This window comes from Nyctibius grandis, chromosome 1, assembly GCF_013368605.1.
Source record: "Nyctibius grandis isolate bNycGra1 chromosome 1, bNycGra1.pri, whole genome shotgun sequence".
Taxonomy (NCBI): Eukaryota; Metazoa; Chordata; class Aves; order Nyctibiiformes; family Nyctibiidae; genus Nyctibius; species Nyctibius grandis.
Window position 1 is genome coordinate 112,694,208 of NC_090658.1, and position 26,357 is coordinate 112,720,564.

Genomic DNA, 26,357 nt, shown 5'->3' on the forward strand with positions numbered 1-26,357 from the left:
CTTATAAAAGTTCCAGTAAAAAACATTTACTTGTACAAGTTAAAAAACAATTCTGTGGGTAAGATGAAGTTAGTGCTGGAGACTGAAGTGCTTTTTGGGGGATCATAGTGCAAACAGTCTGCAAAAGTTTCCTCAAGTACAATTAGTTGTCAGAAAACAAATATTAACAAGAAGGTAGTAAGCTGAACTTCCAAAGGTGCACCTTTTATGATGAGACCACCAACAGCAGCATCATTTCTAAGACAAGTAGTTGTTCACCAGGAACTGAACTGATTGTTAAACTCTGCTAACAAAATTGTTCAGCATGAATTTGGTCTCTAGTTGATGTGAGATTTGTGCCAGTAACCCAAAGATGGATAGTTGCTTTATTGAACAACTGTATTTTCACATTTTAAATTTCTGCTATGGAATGGGTAACAGTGAATTGGAAATGCTTTATTGGTAAGGTCATGGTGCAGAGGTCGTGCAGTTGAACTGGTTTTACAATTTTGAGGCTTTTAAGAGATATAGGAGTGCTGTAGTGGTCCAGCAAAGTGATTCTATACATCTGTGTGCTTATCATTGAGGTGATAACTTCTAGAGTTACACATCTGTGATTCTGTGTGATTCTGTGATCTGTAGAAGCTAAGTGTTTATATTTTTCAACTGCAAACAGAAAATCTGAGTTCTCAGTTTCTGAAAAGTTTTATTAATCTAGTATAGGAACATGCATTTACCTCCAGAGCAAATAAATGTAAGCAAGAGCTTGTCCTCACAGCATTGCTTTGTTTTACAGCAGCAAGTAAAAACTATGCATACAAGCTGCAAGCTGCAATTGTGTTAGTTCCTGTTATTCTATATTTTAGATTAACTTTTTACCCTCATTTGAACAAACAGCACAGTATTTCTTACTAGAGACCTTTCTGGTATTTTGAGTTGTAAGGTGTTTGCAGCCATAGGAAAATTATGTCTTTGATAGTTATACCTAAAAAAAGACTACTTGTAGTCTTGTAAGTAAGTATCTTGCTACTATAAGGACTCGATGTTTGCTCTGAGTATGCAATCATTTCTTCAAGCTGCTAGACCAGGAAAGGGTTACTGACTACATTTTCTTAACTTATGTGAAAGTGCTCTACCAATGTAATTTACAGGGGAGAAGAATGTCATAGCTAGTGGAGGAGGACATTTTAATCACTTTAATGGTGTTACATGTAGAGTTAATGACTCCCTTTGAGTCTATTTAAAAAAAAAATCATATACTGTTACTTTTGCACATGATTAATGTTGTGCTCTTACATATATTTTCAAATATAACAAACTTGGATACGGTGGTATGGCATACATATTCACTTTAATAAGTTAGAAATTATCCTTAAAAGTGTGCAGGAGGGAGTGTTCCTTTATTTCTAAATCAGTGAGCAATTTCCAACATTTTTGTAGCTGATTTGAGAGAAGATGGGAGACACAAGTAGCACAAACAGTAGCTGGGACTTGTGGGAGAGGTTGCATTTCTACACTAAAAAGCATCAATTTATTGGATAAAATTTCAGTGGCTTATCTCTGAGTCAAAACTGTTACCCTGAGAGACTGAATAATGTTATTAGTTATCTTCGTGTATCAGATGAGTTCCCTTTTAATTGAGCACGTTTTCTGTGGACGTCCAGTCTGCGTGACTCTCTTTGCTTGACAAAAGAATTTCACCTGGGTATTAGCTGTATTTGTTGCATCACCTGAGCTTCACTGCTTTCATTCAGGAAAACAATGTACAGTATTGTATACAAAGGACAAATACAGACACTTTTGCAGTCATATGTCTAAGATCTTTGTTCAACCGTAATTAACAAATCAAGCAAAATTGACCTGCATGAGGAGACTTCCAAGGAGTAGTTATACGTGTGAGACAGTGGTATTCAGCTCTTCGGTAGTATTTTTTTCAGTCCAAATCAGTGAATATCTTTATAACAGAATGAAAACAGAGTCTTTCAGATATAGTAAGAACTCTGATAATTAAAGTTCTTATGACACTTTATTAGAAAAGGAAGAAATGTAAAAGATGTTTTTCCAGACTACAATTTTGGCTTGTATCGGATCATTTTACTCAGTTGGAAGTTTTCTTCATTTCTGAATCTAAAAGATATGTCATCTTCAATGCTATTCTTGTATTTGGACTAATAACATTCTAGTTTTAGTCATTGGAATTCTTTTCTACCCTACAGCCCATTCCTTCATCTCTATTTGTAGAAAATAGGTTTATTGAAGGCTTTGGGATATGCAGAGTATCTCAGTTACTTTGAAGTTTGACCAAATGGACTAGAAGCATTACCAGATGTTTAGATGTGGATTTATGAGAATTTATAGCTCATATTGTTGACTCCATTTCAGATGGTTTTTAGGCTGTTTTCTTTTATTGCTTTTAATAAAAGGGGATCATGATAGCCTTATTTGGGTTCTTATTTTGACAATGGTGGAACGTATGTCAGTAAAATGAGCAGTGGAGAGTTGATCAACTTACACTGTAATTTTTATCTCTTAAAGCTGCAGATACAGTAGTTTATTAGGTTGGAGGTGCTATCAAAAGAAGCAGTAAGATAATAAACATATTGTATTTGTTCCAAAAAGGCATGTCAGGTTTGTGTGGAAGGTAAGCTTGCATTGATGAGAGAAAAAAAAAAGGGGGGGAGGGGGAACTCTGTGACACACAAGTCTATAACCTCAAGCTACATAAAACTTTTACTTCCTACATCTATGGGGTAACAGCCTGACAAAATCCTGACACTGCTGTCTGCTTTTTTGATTTAAACCTAGAGTCTCAGACAGCTTAAGAAGTTCAATGAAAAGATTAAAAAATATTGGGCTGGTTCTGTCTTTCTTGAAGAAAAATGTAAATCCTTTTTATTTGAAACCTGTTTTACTATGAAGTTTCCCCATCTGTATGTAAACCTCCCCCGGGACCTCTTCTGATTTTGCAAATAACAGAGAAGTTTTGCAAGGAATAATGCAATAGCATTGTCTGTCGGGGAGCTAATCTGTTTGTCCTAGCTTTGGTGTGTGTACAGCAGTCAGTACTGAAATATTTTGTATTGTTTTTCTTTTTCAAATTTTTTGTTATGTTATATGGACCAAAAAAATCCCTTCACAAGTTAAACATCTAGACTACTAGTGTGTAAAAAGCACAGAAATCATACAAGCTGGTGACTTTCATTAAAAGAACAACAGGTCCGTACTTTTTGTGAAAAAAAGATTTGCTAATGTCATGTGGGGAGAGAAGCTCTCTTCTGCCAGGCTGGTACTGTTAGTGAACTGTTTCGCTATAATACTTGGTTGACAGTATTTTCTCTAGGAGAAAATAATGTTTTCACACAATTGCTGCTGGAGGACGATGTCCTGATCATCATAGAATGATAATTTTATTCTTTGAGAATATTATTCGGTATTTTTGATGCTATATCTGAAGCTGTAGTATCCATATTTGCTTTGAGCCTCTACTATGACTTACTTACAAACAAAATTCATCCCTGTTGCTTTCAGGAACAAGGGACCCGAGTTGTAAAGACTGTGTGGCTGTAGACCATAGGAAATGTGAAAGTGACTAACCTGCAAGGTTTTGAGGGGTGTTTGAGATAACAGGATAAAGATTTCTGGTGGACTGGCAACTCGGGCAACTGTAAGTCTGGTACAATTTGCCAGAGACAATAATGTGTGCTGCTAATTTCAAATTGAGTTATACTGCCAGCGGCCTTCCATTAAGCTTCCACAGAGAATTATGCTCCATGACCAGCAGGCAGCTCTAATTTTGAAATCATGATGAATATTATGTTTCATTTTTCAGCAAAGACTGTTTTTACAATGATCATCAGACTTGCTCCTCCTGGCTGTCTTATTCTATAAAGAAAAAGGTTTTTTTGTGCATGCCTGAAATAGAATTTTAAAAATTGTAGCAACTAAGTTTGTCATAAATGTTCCATTATTGTTTTTGGATCCTAGCTCTCACTTGGGACGAAAAGTTGGGTAGTTTTAGAGTCTGTGTACACTTCTGTTCTAAGGGTAATAAGAAATTAATTTGTCTTTGCAGAAGAGCAATACATTTCAGGTAATCCATGTCAGTGTCTTTCTGCTTTTCTAAGTAGATACAGATATATGTTGAAGGCTGTTATAAATGCACTATCAATTCCTGCTCCTCCATAAAAGCGTAGACGTCTCAGAAGCTGCTATACTGCTTTGTGGTCTTGCTGTCAACCGACTTCTGCATTTCCAGTGGAACTCAAATTTTTATCTGGGATTTGACAATGCAGGGGAGAGAGATGAGGTGGGCAGTGCATGGTGATCTCTGTAGTGGCCCTTTGAACTATATGGCTGCAAAATGAGGGCCAGAGAATATGAAAACTCTTCAGCTGTTACTATTAGTTTTTCGATGTAACTGATGTATTGACATGTTTTCTAAACTGTAAATGTTGAAGAGAAATTAATAAAATACCAATTCAAAGTGAGTACCTGAACTTTGCAAGCACCGATTAGATATATTCTATTCCTTTACATTTCCTCAGACAACATGCCAGTTTTCTATTTATCATTATTTTTTTAATATATTTAAGAAACTATTTGAAAAAAGATTACTTTCAGGTACAAGATGTATTTGTTTTATAATGACCTACTGGATACATGTCTCTTGAAAACCTCTTCTGTATGGTAGAAAACTATAATAGCTTAAAAACTGTGAAGCATTGGTCTGTGTTTTAAGTTTTTGGTGGTGTTAGGTATTTACATGGCTGCATTAGCATATACAAGGCAGAAGCATTAATAGGATGACAGCGTGACAGGACAGTTTGACTTGTCTAACTAGGAATGATTTTGGTTTATGAATAAAAAAAAAATTAAGAATATTTTGAAGTTAGCCATGCAATGGAAGTTCAGATGTTTACATTTTATAGGTGAAACAATTGTTATTGTTCTGAATTTATCATTTTATGCATTGTATTGTTTCTTGTCCTGTGTTCTTAATTGATAGGAGTTCTGCATTCTGGGCAGTGTTAGGAAAGTCTGTTTTCATGAAATGAACTGCACTAGGCGTTATAATCTGAAATACTGCACTCAGTGAGGTAGGAATAGGTGTTAAATACTTCATAACAGTAGCGTAACTCAGATGTGATTATTGAAATATGGCTGGCAATTTTTTTCTCCTTTTGAGGAGAACACAAAATTGTGAATGTTATAGTATATTCAAGTATATTAGCCAACGTGATATAGCTTTAAGTTTGGAATCCCATATGGTGTTGTATATTCTTTTGGTTTACTGATCTGATATATTAATGCTTGATTTCACTTTTTGCCTCTAATTAGACTTGCAGCTTTGACAAATGACATTCTGCTTCTCACCAGCCAGCTCTCCTGACCTCGTCATTGTTACTGATGGGCTGATGCGTACATGTCGCTGCTTCAGGCAGAATAAGCAGTTGCGCATTTTAGGGACTTTATGATTTTGCTACTTACTCTTTTCTTCTTCCCAGAGCAGTAAAAACTGGAGGGCAGCAGTTGACTTGTGTGGGCGGCTTCTAACTGCACATGGTCAAGGCTATAAAAAAAGTGGACTGCCTACTAACCATACAACAGATTCTTTACAGGTATGTTTAAAGATACACCCTTGTCACTTTTTTCCAACAGTATTCACAGTGGCAATTTTTTTAACATGATCAAACTTCTTTTCCTAATTGTTACCTAAAAACTGAGCTTATTAAAGCATTGTAACAAGTCACGGTTTTTCTATTTGCTTATGTAAAATAGATCTTCATTTAAAACAAAATTTTTTTTTAATAAAATTCTCTCTTGATTGTATGTTTTTTAAAGGTAATCACACTAGTAAAAAAGGAATATGTTTTGCTGTCTTGGAAGACTCACTGTGCTAAAGTTCGTAGACACTATCCAGATTGTGAACTTTGTAGTAAGATTTCAAATGTTAGAAGTATGTTTCATCATGATAAAATAAGAACCCAAATCAATAAAGGTTCATGAAACATTACAAGTGTTCTACTAAGCAAAATGTGACCAGATGACAATGCATGGTTCTGGCTCTAGTAACTATAAAGCTCATGGAATTTCACCAAAATCATAACAGATTTTAAGAATTGCATAAAATTGGAAAAACAATTAAAAATCAGATTGATAATTCTTACATGCCAACTCAAGTTAAAGAGAGATGTCATTTGGAAGCAGGCTGGTTTTTAAACTTCATCTTCAAAATCTCAGTACCTTTACAAACAATAAAAACATCAGTCCTCTGTGGTTTGTTTTTATGATCTTATGAAAAGTATTCAGTGAAAGAGCATGTAAATATAAATCCTGATTCTTATCAGTAAGTAACATAGAAACTCTTTACTCAACTTTATCAGAAAAACTTAGACAGTTGAAATTGTATTTGAATGTGGCTTGTGATTGAAGCTAATAACAGACCTTCTCTTTTTTTCATACGTATTAATTTTTAGCTGTGGTTTGTGAGACTAGCACTGCTGGTAAAACTGAATCTATTCCAAAATGCAGAAATGGAATTTGAACCATTTGGAAATTTAGACCAGCCTGATCTTTATTATGAATATTACCCTCATGTATACCCTGGACGAAAAGGTAAGATACTTAATTTATAAAATGCTTTTTTATTTTTGCCATTTTTACCAGCCATTATAAAATAATGGCTTCAGGTTTTTTTAATTCTAAAGCACCGTTGAACTTTGGATTATTTTTTTTTTTCCTCCAGAAGAACGTGATTAACAACTGTGTTAAAACATTGTTTGCGTTATGGAAGTAGTGATAAAGGGGTACAAATAAGGGGTAAAACAATTCCATCACAGTATAGTTAGGCAGTGTATTTCACGATGCTGATAACAGCATTGATTTGAAAGAGGTATGTTTTTGACAAGTAAATATAATGAAGTAGTTTAGTTCTAGGATATTGAAATTAAAAAACCCGCAAACTTTAATAGTTCATTTTAGCCAGAAACAGGCTGTGAAAGGTGATGAGAGAGTTTTTGGAAACAAAATCTGTAAGCTTTTCCTCTTGAATTCATCCAGGTACTATCAGTATGCTGTTTTTAACACTCACATGTCCGTGCACCCATGCAGGTGTTACTTTCTTAGGTTACCTGGTTTCTAGAATTTAAAAAAAAAAAAATTAGAGCTAAGTTGATTGTTTTCCTTAATAAAAAAATACTAGTTAAATGTAATATTATTTGCTTAGTAATTGAAACTAAATAAGAATCAATAAATTACTATTGTTGAAGAGGAAAAAAGACCCCACCAGCCTCAATTCTTTATAAGCAGTTTATCTTGGGTTAGAAATGCACTACTTCCCACTACTCCCAATAGCCCATAGGTTAACCAAATAGTTCCAGTACGCGGGATATTATAGTCCTCCAGGAGGCTGGATTTGAAAAATTGCTATTTTTAAGAGCAATTTCACTCCTGTTCAGGCTATTTTGAAATTTTATTTTTTCTAAATCTGTTATTTAGAAATAAATAACACACTGATGCAAGAACACTGTTGAGTGATCTTACTGTTCTTTGGCTTTCATGTTTGAACCACAATGTATAATAAAATGCTTGTAAGTAACAGTTGTAATAGGCAGTGCCACTCTTTGAAAAAAAATAGTCCATTTTACTGGTACTTTACTACCATAAGATGCTGGTAGTCTCAATGAGGAAACCTAGAAAGATATAGAGATTTTGAGGTTGCTGACGAAGGGAGGTTGGTGTCAAGAAAGTTCAGGATCTTTTGCAGAAGATTGTTTCATCCGTTTAGTGATGCGAAGGATCAGTTGTAGCCCAGCGAGGCCGATGTGGACTGCCTAGAACAAGTGCCTCTGACCTTACTTGTCATCTTTCAGGCAATCACAGGCAAAAATTTCCTATTTTGCCTTGAATGTATTCAATCCAATGAGAAGGAACTGGGTTATTTTTAAGAGAGAGAGAGGTTTTGGTCGTCAGGTTGGACAGCTCTTTGGATCTAGTTATATTTTGGCAGCTTTGCACGTGATGCAGTGCTGCACAGAAGTAGTCTTCCCTAGGCCATACGTATGTTTCCATATCTCTTTTTCAGTATTAACAATAAGTTATTTTGCCTAAGAAAAGAATCGTTGCAGGTCATGACAACATTTGGGGCATTTCAGTGTCACAGAGCATGCTGGTAGCAACAGTTCTGGACAGTCTGGCCAGCTATTGCAGGCACCTGTCCTGTGACTGAACTTTGGATCCAAACTGTCTTTGCAGCAACCGCTCAACCACTGCAGCTATTTCATACAAATTATGAAGGTATCTATGGTAAAAAGGTGAGCGTAAGGAAAATATTCTATATCATGATTATATGCCTCAATTCATTTTTACATCTGAACGTACCAACAAGGACCATAATCTGATCATCTGTAAGGAAAATAAGATCAAGGTTGAATGGAGCTGACCTGCTGATTGTAGATAACACATAAATACAGTGTGATTAAGATGTGGGAACAGCTATCAAAGCTTCCTTATTAGTTTTGAGGGGAGAGAGAGAGAGATGCTATTTGCAGGGATGTAGAAGAGAGCAAGCAATTCTCTTCTGGCTAGCATTAAACTACACGGTGCTGGATTAAATTCAGTATATATGCATCGTTAACCAGCTAATTTAAATTATAAAATAGATATAAATCATTCATATATTTTGGTTGAAATGTATGAGTATGAATCCACAGTCCACTGCTGTTTGCTAATTTTACGTATCATTTTGTGGTGTAACAAGCATAAAAGGAAGAGTTTTGTTTCAACATTTTAATTTTGATTCATGGTATAGAAATGGAGTAAGCACTTAAAAATCAATTTAAGAAATGAGAGTATAGATATAAATAATGTACACATTAATTGTAATACATATAATATTTTGCATCATTTCTTTGTATTCAAAATATTCATAATAAGAAATGTAAGAAAATAGAAAGTTTTCTGTGTTTTCTATGCTTAAAGTAAGGAAAAGTTTATATACCTGGGCTTCTTACAGCAGTGAGGATAGTCCCTCATCTATTAATCTCTGAGAAATATACCTCAAAGAATTTAAATTCCAAATAAATGTATGAGGAGTGGAAGATGTTTTTTCCATTAATTTAACTTAACATGGCCAATAAGGTCCTTTTAATTTTCCTCTGAAGCTCTGCCAAGGTTCTTTCCCTACTGGCAATGCTACTAATCTCTCTTTCATCCTGAGTTTTTGTACGGTATTTGCAGCCATGCCGTGCATGGATCCCATTGCTGTTGTCTTCATCATGGCTGTAAGATGTAATCTTTCTGAAATCTTCCTTTCCTGGTTGCTACAGTTTGTTTCTTTGGTCATCTCCATTGCCGTCTCCATTGTGTACACTGTCCGCAGGGGTGAAATCTGCTGGGATCCTTGTATCAGCCAGTGAAATTAGTTAAGTCACTCTTTCATCATTCCTGTTTGATATGGAGCAGAGATCAAATGATTCTCATTTTCTAGTAAAATCTTAAAATTATTCAGTTATGGATTTATTTCTTCTAAATTCATCTGCAGAGAGAAGCTGAAAAGTCCGGTTTTATATATAATTTTTTTGGTTTGTAATAGATATGTACTTAGGTCAGAAACTATTCTTCCAGATTGCTTCCTGCACATCTCCATTGCACTCTGTGGGGTATATAAGGCTGAATTTTTGTCAGTGTTCTTGTGACTAATGGATTTTGAGATTTTTTTATTTTTTTTTTAGGATTTTGTCTTTATATTTACACAGTCTGACCCACTTCTATTTATATAGTTTCTTTCTGTGTTCCTTATGATACTTCATAAAATCTCTCATATGGTAGATCAGCTAACCTGAGATATCCTTTCCATTGGTAATGCCTGTGTTTTGTGGAAGAGTGAGAGCCAACAATGGAACATTAAAATGCTATTTCATTCTTCTTATGAGATAATTTGGTCTTATTTCTGATTAATAGACCAGTAAGTTACAGAGAAGTTAATGTTACCAAAAATCAGTGTTCTAAAGCTACAATAATTGAGAATAATTTATTTTGAATTTCGAAGGGGAAAAAAAAAAAAAGCTGTGCCCGAGTAAAAATAGGACTTTTATTTTCCTGACCAGAGGTTTGTATGTATGGGGGTGGTTTTTTTCCTTTCTCCTTTGCATTCTCCTTGTGATGATACACTATCATCTGTATTCCTCTAACACGAAATCAGTCTTCTGTTGTCTGGTGGAAAGTGCCCAAGTAAGGAACATACTGTTAAATATTTAGTTGTATGTGCTCTAGAAACTGATTTCACACTGTACACTTTCCCATGAGCTCTGTTACTAATTCTAGCAGAAGTATTTTTTTATAAAGTGTGTGCTGCAATAGGCTGACACTTTCAGATGGATAGTGACAGTTTAAAAAATTATATATATATTTCTCTCAAAGTAGTGTGAGTCTAGACATCACAACTATTGTTTTAGCATATCTCACTAGGTCTATATTGTTTTTATGACTTTACTAATATCCACTGTAGTTAGAAGTTTTAGCAGAAATACATGAAAAAAATTGATACAAAAAATAGTTGGCTGTGTGAGATTTCATTTTTTATGTGTCCTTATTTACTCAAGCAGTGTTCTTAATTTGTTTCTTTTATTCAGTTTTGAAATTCACATATCCCTAAAGGAATCCTATAATATGTGGTCTAGAACTCTCATTCAAACCCATGCTGTAAACAAGTTTTCAGTGCTCATGTCTATGGTGAAATGTAACAAATTATTATTATTACATTTAGAATCATAGAATTGTTTAGGTTGGAAAATACCTTTAAGATCATCAAGTCCGACCGTTAACCTAGCACTGCCTAGTCTACCACCATGTCCCTAAGCACCACATCTACACATCTTTTAAATACCTCCAGGGATGGTGACTCCACCACTTCCGTGGGCAGCCTGTTCCAGTGCTTGATAACCCTTTCGGTGAAGAAATTTTTCCTGATTTTCTAAACCTCCCCTGGCGCAACTTGAGGCCATTTCCTCTCATTCTATTGCTTGTTACTTGGGAGAGGAGACTGACACCCACCCCACTACAACCTGCTTTCAGGTAGTTGTAGAGAGTGATAGAAATTGTAATAGGAAACTTGTCATATGTCTGTTGATGCAGAGACACTGCGCTTACTGTGAAAACACTCATCCAGAACTTTTCGCTAATAACCTGCAGAAGATGTTTTACAGACATCTGGGCTATGTGTAGTGTGGAGGACTGTGTACAGCTCCAGGGTCTACCTGCTCTCTGAAGCTTGATCCTGCTTCTGAATGTCAGCCTATGCCATAAGGAAGGACAGACATGGATTGGGGAAATTTATCTCCTATATGCTTTCACAGTAAACATCTGTGTCACCTCTGCAGTGACATTTCCTTTCTTCTCTTTTTTCCTACTTGTCTATGCTAGTAGGAGGCAGCCTTGCTGAAGCTTCCTCTCCTTTTTTCTCAGCATGGTTTTGGACGAACTATAAATGAAATGCCCTCTTTTTTCCATCCTCAACAACTTTTGGTTAGTGGGAGAACTGTAGCAGAATGGGAAGTGGTGTGGGGAAATGTAGTAGATGAGGGCAGGGCTGTGGATGTAGTCTATCTAGACTTCAGTAAGGCATTCGACACTGTCTCCCACAGCATCTTCCTAGACAAACTAGCTGCCCAGGGCTTGGATGGGTGGGCTCTTCAATGGGTTAAAAACTGGCTGGATGGCCAAGCCCAGAGAGTGGTGGTGAATGGGGCAAAGTCCAACTGGCGGCCGGTCACTAGCGGTGTTCCCCAGGGCTCAGTTCAGGGGCCGGTGCTGTTCAATATCTTTATAGATGATCTAGACGTAGGGATTGAGTGCACCCTCAGCAAATTTGCAGATGACACCAAGCTGGGTGGGAGTGTCGATCTGCTGGAGGGTAGGAAGGCCCTTCAGAGGGATCTGGACAGGTTAGATAGATGGGCCGAGACCAACGGCATGAGGTTCAACAAGAACAAGTGCCGGGTCTTACACTTCGGCCACAACAACCCCATGCAGCACTACAGGCTGGGGGAAGAGTGGTTAGAAAGCGGCCCGGCGGAAAGAGACCTGGGGGTGCTGATCGACAGCCGGCTAAACATGAGCCAGCAGTGTGCCCAGGTGGCCAAGAAGGCCAATGGCATCCTGGCCTCTATTAGGAGTAGTGTAGCCAGCCGGTCTAGGGAAGTGATCATCGTCCCTCTGTACTCGGCACTGGTGAGGCCACATCTTGAATACTGTGTCCAGTTCTGGGCCCCGCACTTCAAGAAAGGTGTTGAGGTGTTGGAGCGAGTCCAGAGGAGGGCGACCAAGCTGGTGAAGGGTCTGGAGGGTCTGACCTATGAGGAACGGCTGAGGGAGCTGGGGTTGTTTAGCCTGGAGAAGAGGAGGCTCAGAGGTGACCTTATTGCAGTCTACAACTACCTGAAGGGAGGTTGTAGTGAAGTGGGAGTTGGCCTCTTCTCCCGGGCAACTAGTGATGAGACAAGAGTACACAGCCTCAAGCTTTGCCAGGGGAGGTTCAGGTTGGACATTAGGAAGAATTTCTTTTCAGAAAGTGTCATTAGATGTTGGAACGGGCTGCCCAGGGAGGTGGTGGAGTCACCATCTCTGGATGTGTTTAAGAAAAGACTGGACATGGCACTTAGTGCCATGGTCTAGTTGACAGGGTGGTGTCAGGGCAACGGTTGGACTCGATGATCCCTGAGGTCTCTTCCAACCTGGTTGATTCTTTGATTCTGTGAAAAAAAAGAAAAATAATTGTGGTGGATGAGGGGGCAAAAGGTAGTAATCAAGGTAGAAACAGAGATAAGAGAAGTGCACAAACTAAAGAAATTGTAGCATATAGAGTGCTCCGATCTGTTAATAACTTTTGCAGGAAAACAGAAGGAAAAAAAGACTTCAGTCACTGCTCTGTGTGGTATTGGTTTTCTCGTATGTTGCCACAAATACTACTGTGCCTGAACTTAAACTCCCATGTCAGACTGCTTCAGTCTTGGCAATTGCTCGGAAAGAGTTCTTTGTTGAAGCTCATGTTGACAGTAAAAAAATACATTAAAGCCTCTAGTGGAACTGGTTTGCCAGTTTTTTTATTTACAGTACTGTGTACATCTCTGTTGTCTCTTTAAATTCCCTCTCTCTTCTGTTGCTTCAGAGCTACCTTCTACCTATGAAATCAGCTAATACAACTTGAATAAATACACTGAAGTGTTGTGGTTCCAGTCGGCTATTCAGAATAGTCAGACTTGCAAATACAATTTTTTCTAAAATAATACAGATATTTTAGTTAAGAACTGTATGTATAATTTTAAGAGGGTAGAGTGCTGCTGAAATATTTAATTGTGCTTTCTTTCCCAAGGCTACGTAGTCTCATTGTAGACAGTACCAGCTTCATAAAGTATTTCTTACAAGTGAGCAAGTAACTTAATTTCTGAATTCTGCCTTACTACATTTACCAGTAGGTAAGATTTATAGTGATTTCTCTGTGGTAGGGCAATTGTTGCAGGGTTTTTCTGCATTCTTTCTCTGTTTTCCTTTCTTCAGGGCAAATAAGTCCAGATTACTGAAAAAGTATTTTTGAAACCTTTCAAAACCAGATCTTAATTCAGAATATCTGTGTTCTTAGGTCACGTGCAATTAAATTGTGAAGTATATGGAAACATGCAATTTCAGATAAAATTTTCAAAACTTTTTCAATGGTTACCAACATTTAAGCTCCTATCTCTTCCTCAGTCTGTCTGGAATGAAAGTAATAAACAAAAGCTTGGAAACTAGTCTGTTGAATCTGGATTTTTAAGTGTACTTTTAATTGACAGACTAGAATTCAAAGTTACTGCATCACTCTTAAAAATCTCCTTATAAATTATACAAATATGCTGTTGTAGAAGTATGCAAAAGTGTGTGTGCATATAAATGCAAGGATATACATCTCTGTATGTATATGTATGTATAAAGCAGAATATCTTTCTGAAACTGGATTTTCAGTATTTCTCTTTTACCCAGTGAAGGAAGGGTTTGCTTCTTTGTTTTGAGGTTTTTTTACAGTTATAAAATCCCACTTCATACTTTCAGTAAATGATAATTTTCCCTGCTGCTGCTTTTTAGTGTTTAAGATTTGTTGAATAAGGTGTAGAAGGCAGATCAGAAGGCATTTCTGGTTACTGATTTTGCAACAAGAAAATATGGAGATAAAATGGCTAGCCATTGGAATCCTCTTCTTTCCGCTCTAAAAGGGCTGCAGATGAGGGCTGCAGTTTGAATTTGATTGACATGAGGTGATGTTTATGTTATGACAGTTATGAAAATGTGCAGCTGTTAATAAAGAAATAGAAATTGAAATCTGTGGTCTTAGAAAATTCCACCTGATCTTGCTATTTATTCCATCTGTTCCCATGCTTTTGGAGTATCCGTTTTCCTTTCAGCAGACCCTTTTTCACTTTTTAGTTTTGCCTTTTGTGTGCTGGTAACATGTATATGAAAGAGATTAATTCATGCCAAAGTGACAATCAAAAATCATATTCTTTAAAAAATTCTCCACTGTATTTAAAAGTGATAGCTAAGAAAAGAGTTTTCATAAAATTAAAGCATTTTTCCATTATGAATTTTTTATAGATAAAATTATTGTGAAACCCCTAAAGAGGAGCAACAGAGGTCAACTATAAAACATCAAGCTAGAATAAGACTTACTTAACTTTAAAATAAAATTTAAGTACTTAGCAGTAATTGTAGGGTAGTCTTTTGTTGAAACCATCTAAGCTTAGTTGACGTGGGTTTGCTGTGTAAGAGGACATTACTACTTCAGAAGGCCGAAGCATGAAGGATAGAGCAAAATCCATTCTCCTGTGCTCTTAAGTAAACATTTTAATTACACGATATGCTGCTTGTTTTAAATATTTCCTTGACATGTTGCTTTGTTAAATTCAGTACTGAGTGAGATATAATAGAAGACATGGGATATCACAGAAATATATGTGCCCACTTGTATAGGAACCTATTACAAAGAAATATGTGTTACGCTGTGTGCCTTAAATATGTGGCCTAACAGTAAGCAAGTAGGTGAAACCTTTCAGACAATATGTCATTCTTAATCTAACAAGCACATGTATTTCTGTTAGAGCTTAGCGTTAACATAGTCAATCTTACTTTCTTCTTTTGTTTTTTCCCCAATGTAACTGTTTATTGAGGCAAGTATAGGTTTTTTTCCCTGCTGTTAATCTGCTTTTTAATTAAATTTTGTACTCTGAATTCTATAACCTGCCTTTCAGACCTTTATAACACTATTATTATTGATCTACTAGAGTCATCAACAAATGTCATTTACCTCTTCCCAATTGTTTTCTTGTTAACATAGACAATGTAAAATGAAAATTACAGTGTTTCCTAAAATCTCAGGCACACCTTTTTTAGGTCTCAACTCTTTCATTTCTCACCATCGCCATCATTAAAATGTTAGCAAATAGCTATCAGAAAGCTCAACTTCTGTGTCTTGCAATACAGTGGAAGCTGTGTTTTTGTAGATTTGTGTGCGATTTCTTTTTCTGTCATACATTTTTTTAACAACAGGAAGGGGCTCTTCTGCACTGTTGTTCTTTCAGCAGGAAAAGGCTGAATGATGAGCCTTTGATGCAGCACGGTATGGTGACATCGTAGAACAACAAATCCATGTCCTATTGTTTAGACCAAAATTTTTAGTGAGCTCAGAGTTAACTGTTGCAAGTCAGCACTTTCTGTGATTGTCTTATTTTTTTGCTTTTTACCTTTTTATCAGTGAACCGACATGGCTTTGATGAAGACACACAGGAGTGATACTACAATTTGCCTTTGCCTTTTTCATCTCCCGTTCACCCATGAAGCTTTGCTGGGCTGCATTTCAAACCCATTATGCTCACAATATTCTTTTCCACCGTGGTATGCACACAGGTCATCTTACTGAGTCCTGTGAGAAGAAAGCTTCATAACTATCCACCCTGTGAAAAGATTTTTAGTAACTTGCTGTTGCTTCTTTCAGGCTCGCTCTTGACATTTTTGTTTCAGACAAGTTCGAAGATTGTTGTTCTATTGTCTTAGATTGAGAAAACTATAGATTCAGATTTTGGATGCTGGAGACAATACAGTAATAGAGAACTTGGGGGCGAGGGGAGTGTTGTCGGTTTTTACACAACTGTTAACCAAGAGTTACAGAATTATTTTGCTTAACAGATCTCTTCACATGCATTTTCTATTACTGCCATGTATTTCTTCCGGAGAAGCGTATGTAAATTGTAGTAGCACTTTATACAAGTAGCACTCATTGAAAGCTTTACCGAATCTGAAGTAAATTTATGGTCTTTTTTTTTAACCAGAAAATCAGTTTATTAAGGTAGGAACTGCCTTAGTTATATTATCCGTACCTCATATCATTTAACTAAAAAGAAGCTTACTTGGAGACAGGAACATGTCTGGGAAAATGTACTTAACCAAAAATCTCAGAGTTTCTTTTTTATAAACAGAGTATTTAAGGAGTATGTTTGAAAGAGTGGCTTGGATAAGTGCTGCAGGTTTTTTATGAGCAATTTGCTCGTCTGATTTGACTTGAAGTTACAAAATACTGTTTACATGGAGTGGTAAGACAGCCTTACCAGTGGTAAAAGCTCATTTCTTTTCTCTTGTCTTTTCCCCAGTTACCACATTTGTGTGAGAGCACACAACTTTTGTGCTTTCTTCTAAAAAAAAAAAAAAATCTTCTGCTATTCAGAAGGTTTACAAGGAAACTGAGGAAGAGGGCAGAAATGGTTCATGTTTCTGAGATTTTAAATAAAGTTAGCAGCCGCTTTAATAAGCAGTAAGTAACAAAAATTCACTGGATGGATTTGCTGGATGCTTACAGTAAAATTTCTTGCAGGATACTAGTTATGTCATGAGTTTCAAAAAGAAAGAGAAGAAACAGATGCTAGAGTTTTACATCCTCCTGCGTGAAATAGTAATATAAATTCTGGTTTGAAAAGTCATTACACTGACTACCCTTACACGGTGGGCCAGCTTCCTTCTGGTTTTGTTTGAGAGATCGGTCATCACACTTGATGTACCTACTGAGGATGACACTGGAATGCTTTTTGGTCACATGCTTGAGAAATAATACATTAATAAAGTACATTTCTTAGTAATAGAGTTCTGAATGCCTATTACAAGTGAGGTCTTAGTTGTGATAGGAAATAAATCAGATTCTTACGAAGTCTTAAGTTGGCCTGGAGTCGCATTCATCGTTCTGACATCCTCTGACACCACTTCTGATGATGTAGATTGGTGGTGGGTTATTCCTTCCCCTCACATGGATCATAATAGTGTGGCTTCATTCAGCAATATAGAAGATCAATACTTTACAAAATATGCAATCCCGAAAAGTGTTTTACAAAATGTTATATAAATTTTATAAAAATGGATAACGTGAGACATTTCATCTGCACTCCATTAAATACTCATCTATCTGTATGTTGAGCTCTTCTGTTACCAATTCAGATTTTCTGTATATTTATTGAGTTGACCTTTTGCAGCATTTTACAAGAGAATGTAATGATACAAACTCCGTCAGAGCTGAAAATGCTAGAAGACAGTCATTAACCAAAAATGTTGCTAAAACTGTAGATTCCTTCTGTTTTATATTTCAGATTTTCTAGACCCTTACTGATGAAAAAAACTTTTTCTTTTTTCACCTTTGCCTCAGAAATCCTGTTGAGTGCAGCAGTAGGTGCGTGGTTCATGTATTAGCAGTAAACTAAGACTGGTTTTAGTCAGCTCATAAACTTAGAGGATTTGGTCTTTGGTAAATATTATTATAATAATAATAAAGATAAAAGTAAACTAATATGAAAAGGAATAAATTTCTTTTTCTCCCCAAATATGGCTTAAAATGCTTTCCCTATTTTTTGATGTTTTCAATAAACCACAAAATACACCATCTTTATTAAGAGTCAGTCTCACAGTTAGTAACTCTTTGTGGAAGAGCTAACAATAATAAAGTAAAACTCGGACTAAAAGTCATCTTTAGAGCAATGGAACGATCTCTGCTTAGCATAATGGACTCACACCTTTACATAAACCTATGGATATTAATAGAAAAAAGAAACAAAATATTTTGTAATATATTTTAATTTCCCAGAGGGCTTGATATCTTTTTAGATTTAATGTGTCTGTTGTAGTATTATTATTTTTGTTCTTCATTATACCAGGGGGTATTATTGGTTTGGTTTTTTTTTTTGGTCTCATGTTAGTTTTCTGTTCTTATTTTTTTTTCTGTAATATAGAGGCCCTTCGTATCAACCTTCTGTTTATTTGGAAAATGATTACTTAGAAGTGATTTTGCATGCTCCGGTTATATAACTTTTTTGCAAGCATGCTTTTAAGGCCAATAATTTCATATTATTTCTTTTGCATCGGTTGTAAAATATGCATAATTATTAAATTTTAGGAGTAATGTTGTAGCTGCAACTTGAGCATACTTCCTTTTTTTTTAATCCTTCATTTTAATTAGTCTATAAAAATCTTCAATGAAACATTGTACTTCCATGCCCAACTTGCTTTTGAAAATTTGAATTAGCTACACCTTTTTCTTGCCTTCTTGATAATGGTTACATGTATGTTTACCTATTTAAAACATTTTACAAAACATCATGTTATAACTGAGAAAAAGTTTGCTGTTTTCTCGTCTTTCGTATCTTTCATCAGGCAAAGAAAAAGATACGAAGGTAAAATGGACTTCGCGTTATATACACTAGTGAGAAATATCTTGTGTAAGGTAAGCAAATCACAAACTGATCATTGTAGCAAACACATTTAATAAAATTAATTATGTTTCTAGGTTCCATGGTTCCTTTCTCCATGCGGATTTTACATGCCGAACTTCCTCAGTACCTAGGTAATCCTCAGGAATCGCTTGACAGGCTGCACAGTATGAAGATAATCTGCGCCAAGGTAACAGCTTCTCTATGCACTAACATTTCTTAATGTTTAAGAAAGATATTTTACTGTCCTTGTAAAGAACATTAAGTTTCAACGATGGCATTTTTTACTTCATCTTGATACATATAAGGAACTCACTAAAAGAAGTAATTAAGCGCCTCTTCCATTTTAGCATACACCCTTCTCTCCTCTGTGGTAGCTCTGAATAAAATGAGTAGAACAATAGACAACATAGTTCTCTTGCTTTTGTGCTTTTGCGAGACAAGACACAGAGGACAGTAAGCAGATGTGTTTAAGGGCAAGTTGAAGAGCTTTCTTCCCTCACTCAGCTGCATACAGCTAGCTCAAAACACAGTTCTTAATGATCTTGATCCTTCAAAAATAGTCTGAATAGCTGGTTTTGGAAACAGTGGTCATTTGGGAATATAAATGCAACCTGCAGAGTTTGTTTTGAGGTTTTTGTTTTGTTTTGTCAAGTGCTATAATACAAAATTATGGCCTAAATTATAATACAGGATTTGTTAGTGCTGAAATTGGAGTGATGGTGTTGTGAGCACTAACCTTATCCACTAAATCCAACACCCTGACTGTTAAGCATTCATCCTTAAATGTTTTTTACAGAAATCTTTCCCGAGTAGTCTAATGCAACAGTGACTATGAATGTTACAACATGGTAAACTCTAGAAGAAATGCAGCATTATTGTTTTATCTATGACACTTGAAAGTTCAAAACTGTATATAAGATAAATACATGTGATTAATTTTTATTTTCAGTACTCCTTGAATGTTTCCTATATTTACTCCTGAAAATAACTTGGATAACAGAAGTTAAAGGATTTGATAATTGACAATTGTATAGCTGTAATGGCCTTATGTATATAAAATCAGCCTGCTTCTAGTAGGTTAGTGACTAGGATAATGAAATGTTTACAGTAAAAAAAAACCCAGTTCTTTGTATTATGAGGGGAAAAAGATGAAAGGTTTAGGTAATACGAGATGAATGTGGCATTTGTTAGAGTTGGAAAGAATTGATTTTGAAACGGTTGAGAGAGATACCTAATTTGGCCAAGAAGTGCTACGTTTTAGCACTTCACGAATGCTGCTACCTGTTCATGACTATCTTATCTAATAATATTACTGGCAGACTGTTCTCTTTAGCCTTTTCCTTCATAAACAGCCTTCCTCAATCTGAAGTATTTTTTTTCTTCTAGGAAATGTCATACTCTGTTGCAGGATCTCATAGTGCTTCTACTGTCATTTGCCTACCCTGGTCTGCAGAAGATCAGCTGTTTCATATCTTCTTTTTATGCAATCTGGTATTACGTGCTGTGGTGTTCTCCTCAGTCATGAAGGTGCCACTAGATTCCAAAAACTTAACTGGTTTCTAAGTTCGTTTATCTTGTAACAGAGAGAGAAAATTGTATGAATGTGAACGAGGAAGTGACTGCTGAGCAGGGCATTCATCAGCCATCTGGCTACCTTTATTGAAATGGCCATATCTCAGCTACAGTGTGATCAGCCATGATTCTCCACAAATTAAACATTATTGGTCAATAGAGGAATGAAAGAAAAGGAAATTAACTCCCCCCCTTTACAAGACCTTTAAGTCATCTACAACCTTGAGGTGGCTCTGCCTCTGTTCTTTTCCTTGAAGTGCATGTCATTAAAGCATACCCAGTGTACCAAGGAGGGTTTTAAACTATAATGCAAGATTTTGTTTGAACATGAACTAGGCTGATTATTTGTTTAAATAAGGGAAGCTTCTGCTGGAGAAGATGAAATAGAAATAAAAGAGATTTACAAATTAAAATATACATATTTCCGTGTCCGTTAAGTTCTTGAAGAACAGGTCTGTTTACTCATGTTCTCACTCCATCGGCTTCTAGTGGCTTAGGTCACTACAAATCCTGTGTGATCCCTTGTGCCCTTGGGGAAGACTTCTTTGAGGCTGGCTGTGCATCTGCTCCTAGCTCTTCTGAGGAGTCTTCCATTCTCTGCACTTGCTGGTGGTTCGTAGATTGCCATCTCTTTCACTCTGCTTTTCTGTGTCTGAATTGGCAAAGTTTCTCCTGGGTTAGTGTGTTCAATTGCGGTCAGAACGAGAACGATCTCCCTTTGCTTCTGACAGCTTCCACCAGACCCAGGATACAGTAGCCAGAACAAGCCATTGTCTGTGCTGATGGATGTTCCTTTTTAAAGTACAGTACACAGAAAACCACAAACAAACAAAATATACCATCCTTCTCAAGGGAGTATTTTTGATTAGTTATTCTAGACACCTCATTGAGGATTTCTTCATTTGTTTGCATTCAATTAAATACGTTGTCTTTTGGAGCAATTCAAAGACAACTGTAGAAACAAGAGTGTTAAAAAAGGACAGCTTGTAAAGATAAATGTTTTTAAAAGACAATTGTAAATTGGTGATAATTTAACCATTTGAAGTCAGGGTTGACTAACAAAAAACATTGTTTAGATATAAGTTTTAGTTTTTTTATAGAATACTGTTAGTCTAATAATCTCGATCTCACCTGGAATGTTCAAGAATAAAGTGCATAATACTTACGAAAACCCATGGCATAACCAATAAAATAACATAAGGGATGAACGCTCTTTAATCTTAATATTTGTATATGACTCTTGGGAACCATTTGGGTTATAACACAATTAATTGGGGAGCTTTCAACCAAAAGCCTCTAGTGTTTTACTTCCCTATTTTAAAAAGTGGAAAAATAATCTTTGGTCATCTGTATTTACAGAAGGGCGTATGAATAGTCATTATGTAAATGAGATGATCTTGGAGTCATAAAAGCTAGAAGAGAGAAAAGACCTATTAGCTCACCTAGTCTGTCTCTCTGCAATGCGAGGTTGTTTTCTAGTTTTTAATGAGCCAGCATATGGAGCTGAGGCCACATCCCCAGGGAGGCTATTCCAAGGTAATGCTAATGCATTCTTGTCATAAGAAAATGTCTTCCTATTTTGTTTCTCTTCCTTAATGTAATTGTGTTTTTTCCTATCTGATACCTCCTTTTAACCTGCTGAATTCCCTCTTACTTTTTGTTGTATGCATTCTACAGACACTTGTCAACTTTGGATTAGCCATTCTACTTAAAGATCTAACCATATTTACTTTGTCACTGTGTTGGTAACTCAGTCTCTTCAACCCCCATCTACTTAGATATTTCTGGTACCTGAAGCGGGATTGTAGGTTGAGTGCAAAACCATAATTTTCATTTTCCGTGTATAGGCAATAATGGTTTTATCTTTTCCAGTATTCCTGCAAATTTGTAATTAAGATGTTGTCGGATATTTTACATCTCTATCTATAGGTACAACATTTGGGAAAGAAATAATCTGTAGCACCAAATGCCTGTTATAGCTTGGGGGAGGAATCCAGTGAAATTGTTACTGTCTCTGTTATTGCTGGTCTTCCCAACATTAATTGCCTCAGTGAGTTGTTGCCCTTATAAATCTGCCTTGAAATAAATGGTCTTCAAACAGCCAAGCAGTAAGAGTAACAACAGTAATTTAAACCACAGAAGGGTTTATTCTTTTCAAGTATTCATTTAAAAACATAGGTGTGATCACTTTAGTGTTAATAATGCTGAGGACATGCTAATAAATGCTTACCTGGAGACCAAGATGCGAAAAGAACACTGGTCAGGCTTAAACTGAACTCCTCCCTTGTTTGTACCTAAGCTTCCTAGCTGATTGAGGGAGAGCTTCTGGAAATGCACACATCTCATAGTGCAGCGTATTTCACTTTTTAACACTAATCCTTCAAGTGGCAAAGCTGTACTGGGCTCTTCTGCCAGGTGGGTGAAGCAGTGGCAAGTTGGTTAACAGTCTTGCTTCCTAAAAAAGCCTCTGCAAGTGTTACCTCTGCAAAGCTTTTCAAAAATACTTTGTGCCATTTGTCCATCAGCCTCTGTAGTTCCACTACTGTCTCCTTCATGAGTAGTTATGTTTCTCCCTGGCCCTTCCATACACACTCTTCATATCTCCTAGTCTTCTGTTTTACTTCCAAATTGATTAACTTTTTAGTCTCTTAGCTACTAATTGTTTTTTGTTTTTATTTTCATTCAGCTACCAGTTCTGGCTCAGTTACTAAGGTCCCATAAGTATTCTGTTTCTCATACATCACTTCAGTCCGGGGGGTGTTGTCTTGTTTGCTGAGTTTGTAGAAATTACCTTTTATGAGGACATAACCCAGTGGATAGATGATGGTAAAGCTGTGGATGTGGTCTATCTCGATTTCAGTAAAGCGTTTGACACGGTCTCCCACAGCATCCCCACAGCTAAACTGAGGAAGTGTGGTCTGGATGATCGGGTAGTGAGGTGGATTGTGAACTGGCTGAAGAAAAGAAGCCAGAGCGTGGTGGTCAATGGGACAGAGTCCAGCTGGAGGTCTGTGTCTAGTGGAGTCCCTCAAGGGTCGGTACTGGGACCAGTACTATTCAATATATTCATTAATGACTTGGATGAGGGAATAGAGTGCACTGTCAGCAAGTTCGCTGATGACACAAAACTGGGAGGAGTGGCTGACACACCAGAAGGCTGTGCTGCCATTCAGAGAGACCTGGACAGGCTGGAGAGTTGGGCAGGGAGAAATTTAATGAAATATAACAAGGGCAAGTGTAGAGTCCTGCATCTGGGCAAGGAACAACCCCATGTACCAGTACAAGTTGGGGGCAGACCTGTTGGAGAGCAGTGTAGGGGAAAGGGACCTGGGGGTCCTAGTGGACAGCAGGATGACCATGAGGCAGCAATGTGCCCTTGTGGCCAAGAAGGCCAATGGCATCCTGGGGTGTATTAGAAGGGGTGTGGTTAGCAGGTCAAGAGAGGTTCTCCTCCCCCTCTACTCTGCCCTGGTGAGGCTGCATCTGGAATATTGTTTCCAGTTCTGGGCCCCTCAGTTCAAGAAGGACAGGGAACTGCTAGAGAGAGTCCAGCGCAGAGCCACGAAGATGATTAAGGGAGTGGAACATCTCCCTTATGAGGAGAGGCTGAGGGAGCTGGGTCTCTTTAGCTTGGAGAAGAGGAGACTGAGGGGTGACTTCATTAATGTTTATAAATATGTAAAGGGCAAGTGTCAAGAGGATGGAGCCAGGCTCTTCTCAGTGACATCCCTTGACAGGACAAGGGGCAACGGATGCAAGCTGGAACACAGGAGGTTCCACATAAATATGAGGAAAACTTCTTTACAGTGAGCGTAACTGAACACTGGAACAGGCTGCCCAGAGAGGTTGTGGAGTCTCCTTCTCTGGAGACATTCAAAACCCACCTGGACCCGTTCCTGTGTGACATGATCTAAGTAATCCTGCTCCGGCAGGGGGATTGGACTAGATGGTCTTTCGAGGTCCCTTCCAATACCTAACATTCTGTGATTCTGTGAAATGATGATGATCCTGCACCAGTCTGAGTACCCAAAAAGCCACAAATCCAGAAGCACTAAAAAAAGTTATTTTGAGTAAGAAGCTAATGCTGGTGAAAAGTTGTGGAAGAAGAAATAAAGTAGGAAAAAGAGATACATACAGATAGGAAACTAGGAATGCAAATAGTGGTGTGCATAGGTTAGTAATTACAGTATATAGGCAGCTGATAGGGAATGAAACAGAAGACTCAGTGAAATAATACTAGCCAGTGAAACTAATCGGTGTGCATTTATAAATACTCAAAACAAGAAAAAGCATAGGTCATATGTAAAATTGATGTTTAAGTAAATGGTAGAAGCGTTCAATTGTTTTTCTTTTCATAGTAGGAACAAGGATGTTTAGAGCTATCCTGTGTGATATTGCTAGAACAAACAGTTTACCATCTGTAGAAAAGTGGGATGAGGGGATTTGCTAAGATTAAATGTTTCATGTCAGCTAACCCAGATAGCTTACACTGAGGAACTACGTGAATCATTAATGTTATTATTAAACAATTCTTGGAAAACTGGGGAAATGCCCAAAAACTGAAAAAATGCAGATGATATTCCTGTATGTATGAAGGGCAAAAGGATATAAATGTAGGGAATAAAACAATTAGCCTCAAATCAACACCAAGTTCCATTTTAATTATGTTGAGCTTGAGTTGATGGCTAGATATCCCCAAGTAACATCACAGAATGGTTAAAACTCTAATTGTATGCTAATATCTAATTCTTTCTTTTTTGATGATGTTAGTGAACACGTTTTCAGAGAAGGGCTTTGTAAAACAAATGCGGTCTTTTTAAACAAGACAGCATGTCTCATTGAAGACACCTTGTGTTTAGACCATGTCAAGAGTAAGAACTGAACCTTATTGAGAATGAGAAGTGATCACTAGATGTTTTCCTGGGGAAGAGAAAGATCGTGTTTTTTAGACTGGATAGAAAATAGACAGTAAGGTGTTTCTGGGAGAAAAGAGTTTGTTTTTTCCTCTGACAAGGTGCCTCATTATACACTGGGCATGTAACACTTAAATGTGTTGCTTTGGTTTCTAAGGGATTGCTAAGTGGCTACAATGCTTTTGAAAGGGGCTCTGATTCAGTCTCGCAGGTTTGCCACTGCAGTCTCATGAATTGCTGCCTATCAAATAAGCTGCAGTATCTACTGGTGTATGCTCATAACCTCTCAGAATTTGAGGTAAGGCAGCTTAGCCTCGCCCTCTGTGAGCAAGGTTTACACTAAATCATATGACCTTGTATTTGTCATGAGCTAACAATCCTTACTGGGAAAATTACCCTGGCTCAGCTGGCATGTGGTAACTGCAGTCATTTCATCACGTCTCTCCTTGCTCTTAAGTTCCTTGTAGCAAAATTTATGGCACCTAACTTCAGGCTTTCACTCTAGTCTGGGAAAAGAGATTGGTATCTCCTACGTCAATTCCTTCCACCTTAGGATGTCTACAACAGGTGGTATGAACTTGCTTCCTGGAGGTACCGATTGCTCTTCATTGGCTGTAGAAGGCACCAACACCCTGTCTGAGGCCAGATTAATTCTACCTGTCTTTGCTTTGGAGGATTTCCTGTGTTGTTTTTAAGTGTTCGCTTACAAAGCATTGAGCACAACTGGAATGCTTTGCTGGTGTAGGAAAAAAAATAGTTCTTATACTGGCAGAAGCTGAGAGCTCTGTGTTCGGAAGTGCAGTCAGTCCTCGGAAGAGGAAGCGCCTTGTATTTCCCTAATTGGCTAACCACAGCAGCTGATTGAAGAGCAAGTGGTCTTAATGGCTTTTTGAAGGAAATCTCAAGCAGTGTTCTACGACCAAAGTTATAAATCTGTAACAGGAAAAACAGGATGATCTGTGGGAATCAGAAAACAAATTTGGAGAAACTGTAATGGGATTAAAAAAAGAAAAAGTTGGCTTGCATTTCGTATTTTAAAAGTGCTTAAGACACGAGCTTCATTAAGTACACATTTTCATTCTTCCAATAATCCAACCAATGTTTCATTTACTCAACAATTTAC

At 37.1% G+C, this 26,357-nt stretch overlaps 1 protein-coding gene across 3 annotated transcripts in view; it reads left to right on the forward strand.

The window, feature by feature from the left end:
- The window catches only part of TRAPPC12 (trafficking protein particle complex subunit 12), a 55,221-nt gene that overhangs the window by 9,850 nt on the left and 19,014 nt on the right, over window positions 1-26,357 (forward strand). For all 3 annotated transcript variants that reach the window (XR_011049215.1, XM_068412854.1, XM_068412863.1), the window contains 3 exons: window positions 5,484-5,597; window positions 6,456-6,594; window positions 18,824-18,936. Coding sequence is in view for 2 of the 3 variants with exons in the window: in XM_068412854.1 (XP_068268955.1) it covers window positions 5,484-5,597; window positions 6,456-6,594; window positions 18,824-18,936 (366 nt within the window). In the remaining variant the exon portion in view is untranslated. The remainder of the gene's footprint in view (window positions 1-5,483; window positions 5,598-6,455; window positions 6,595-18,823; window positions 18,937-26,357) is intronic.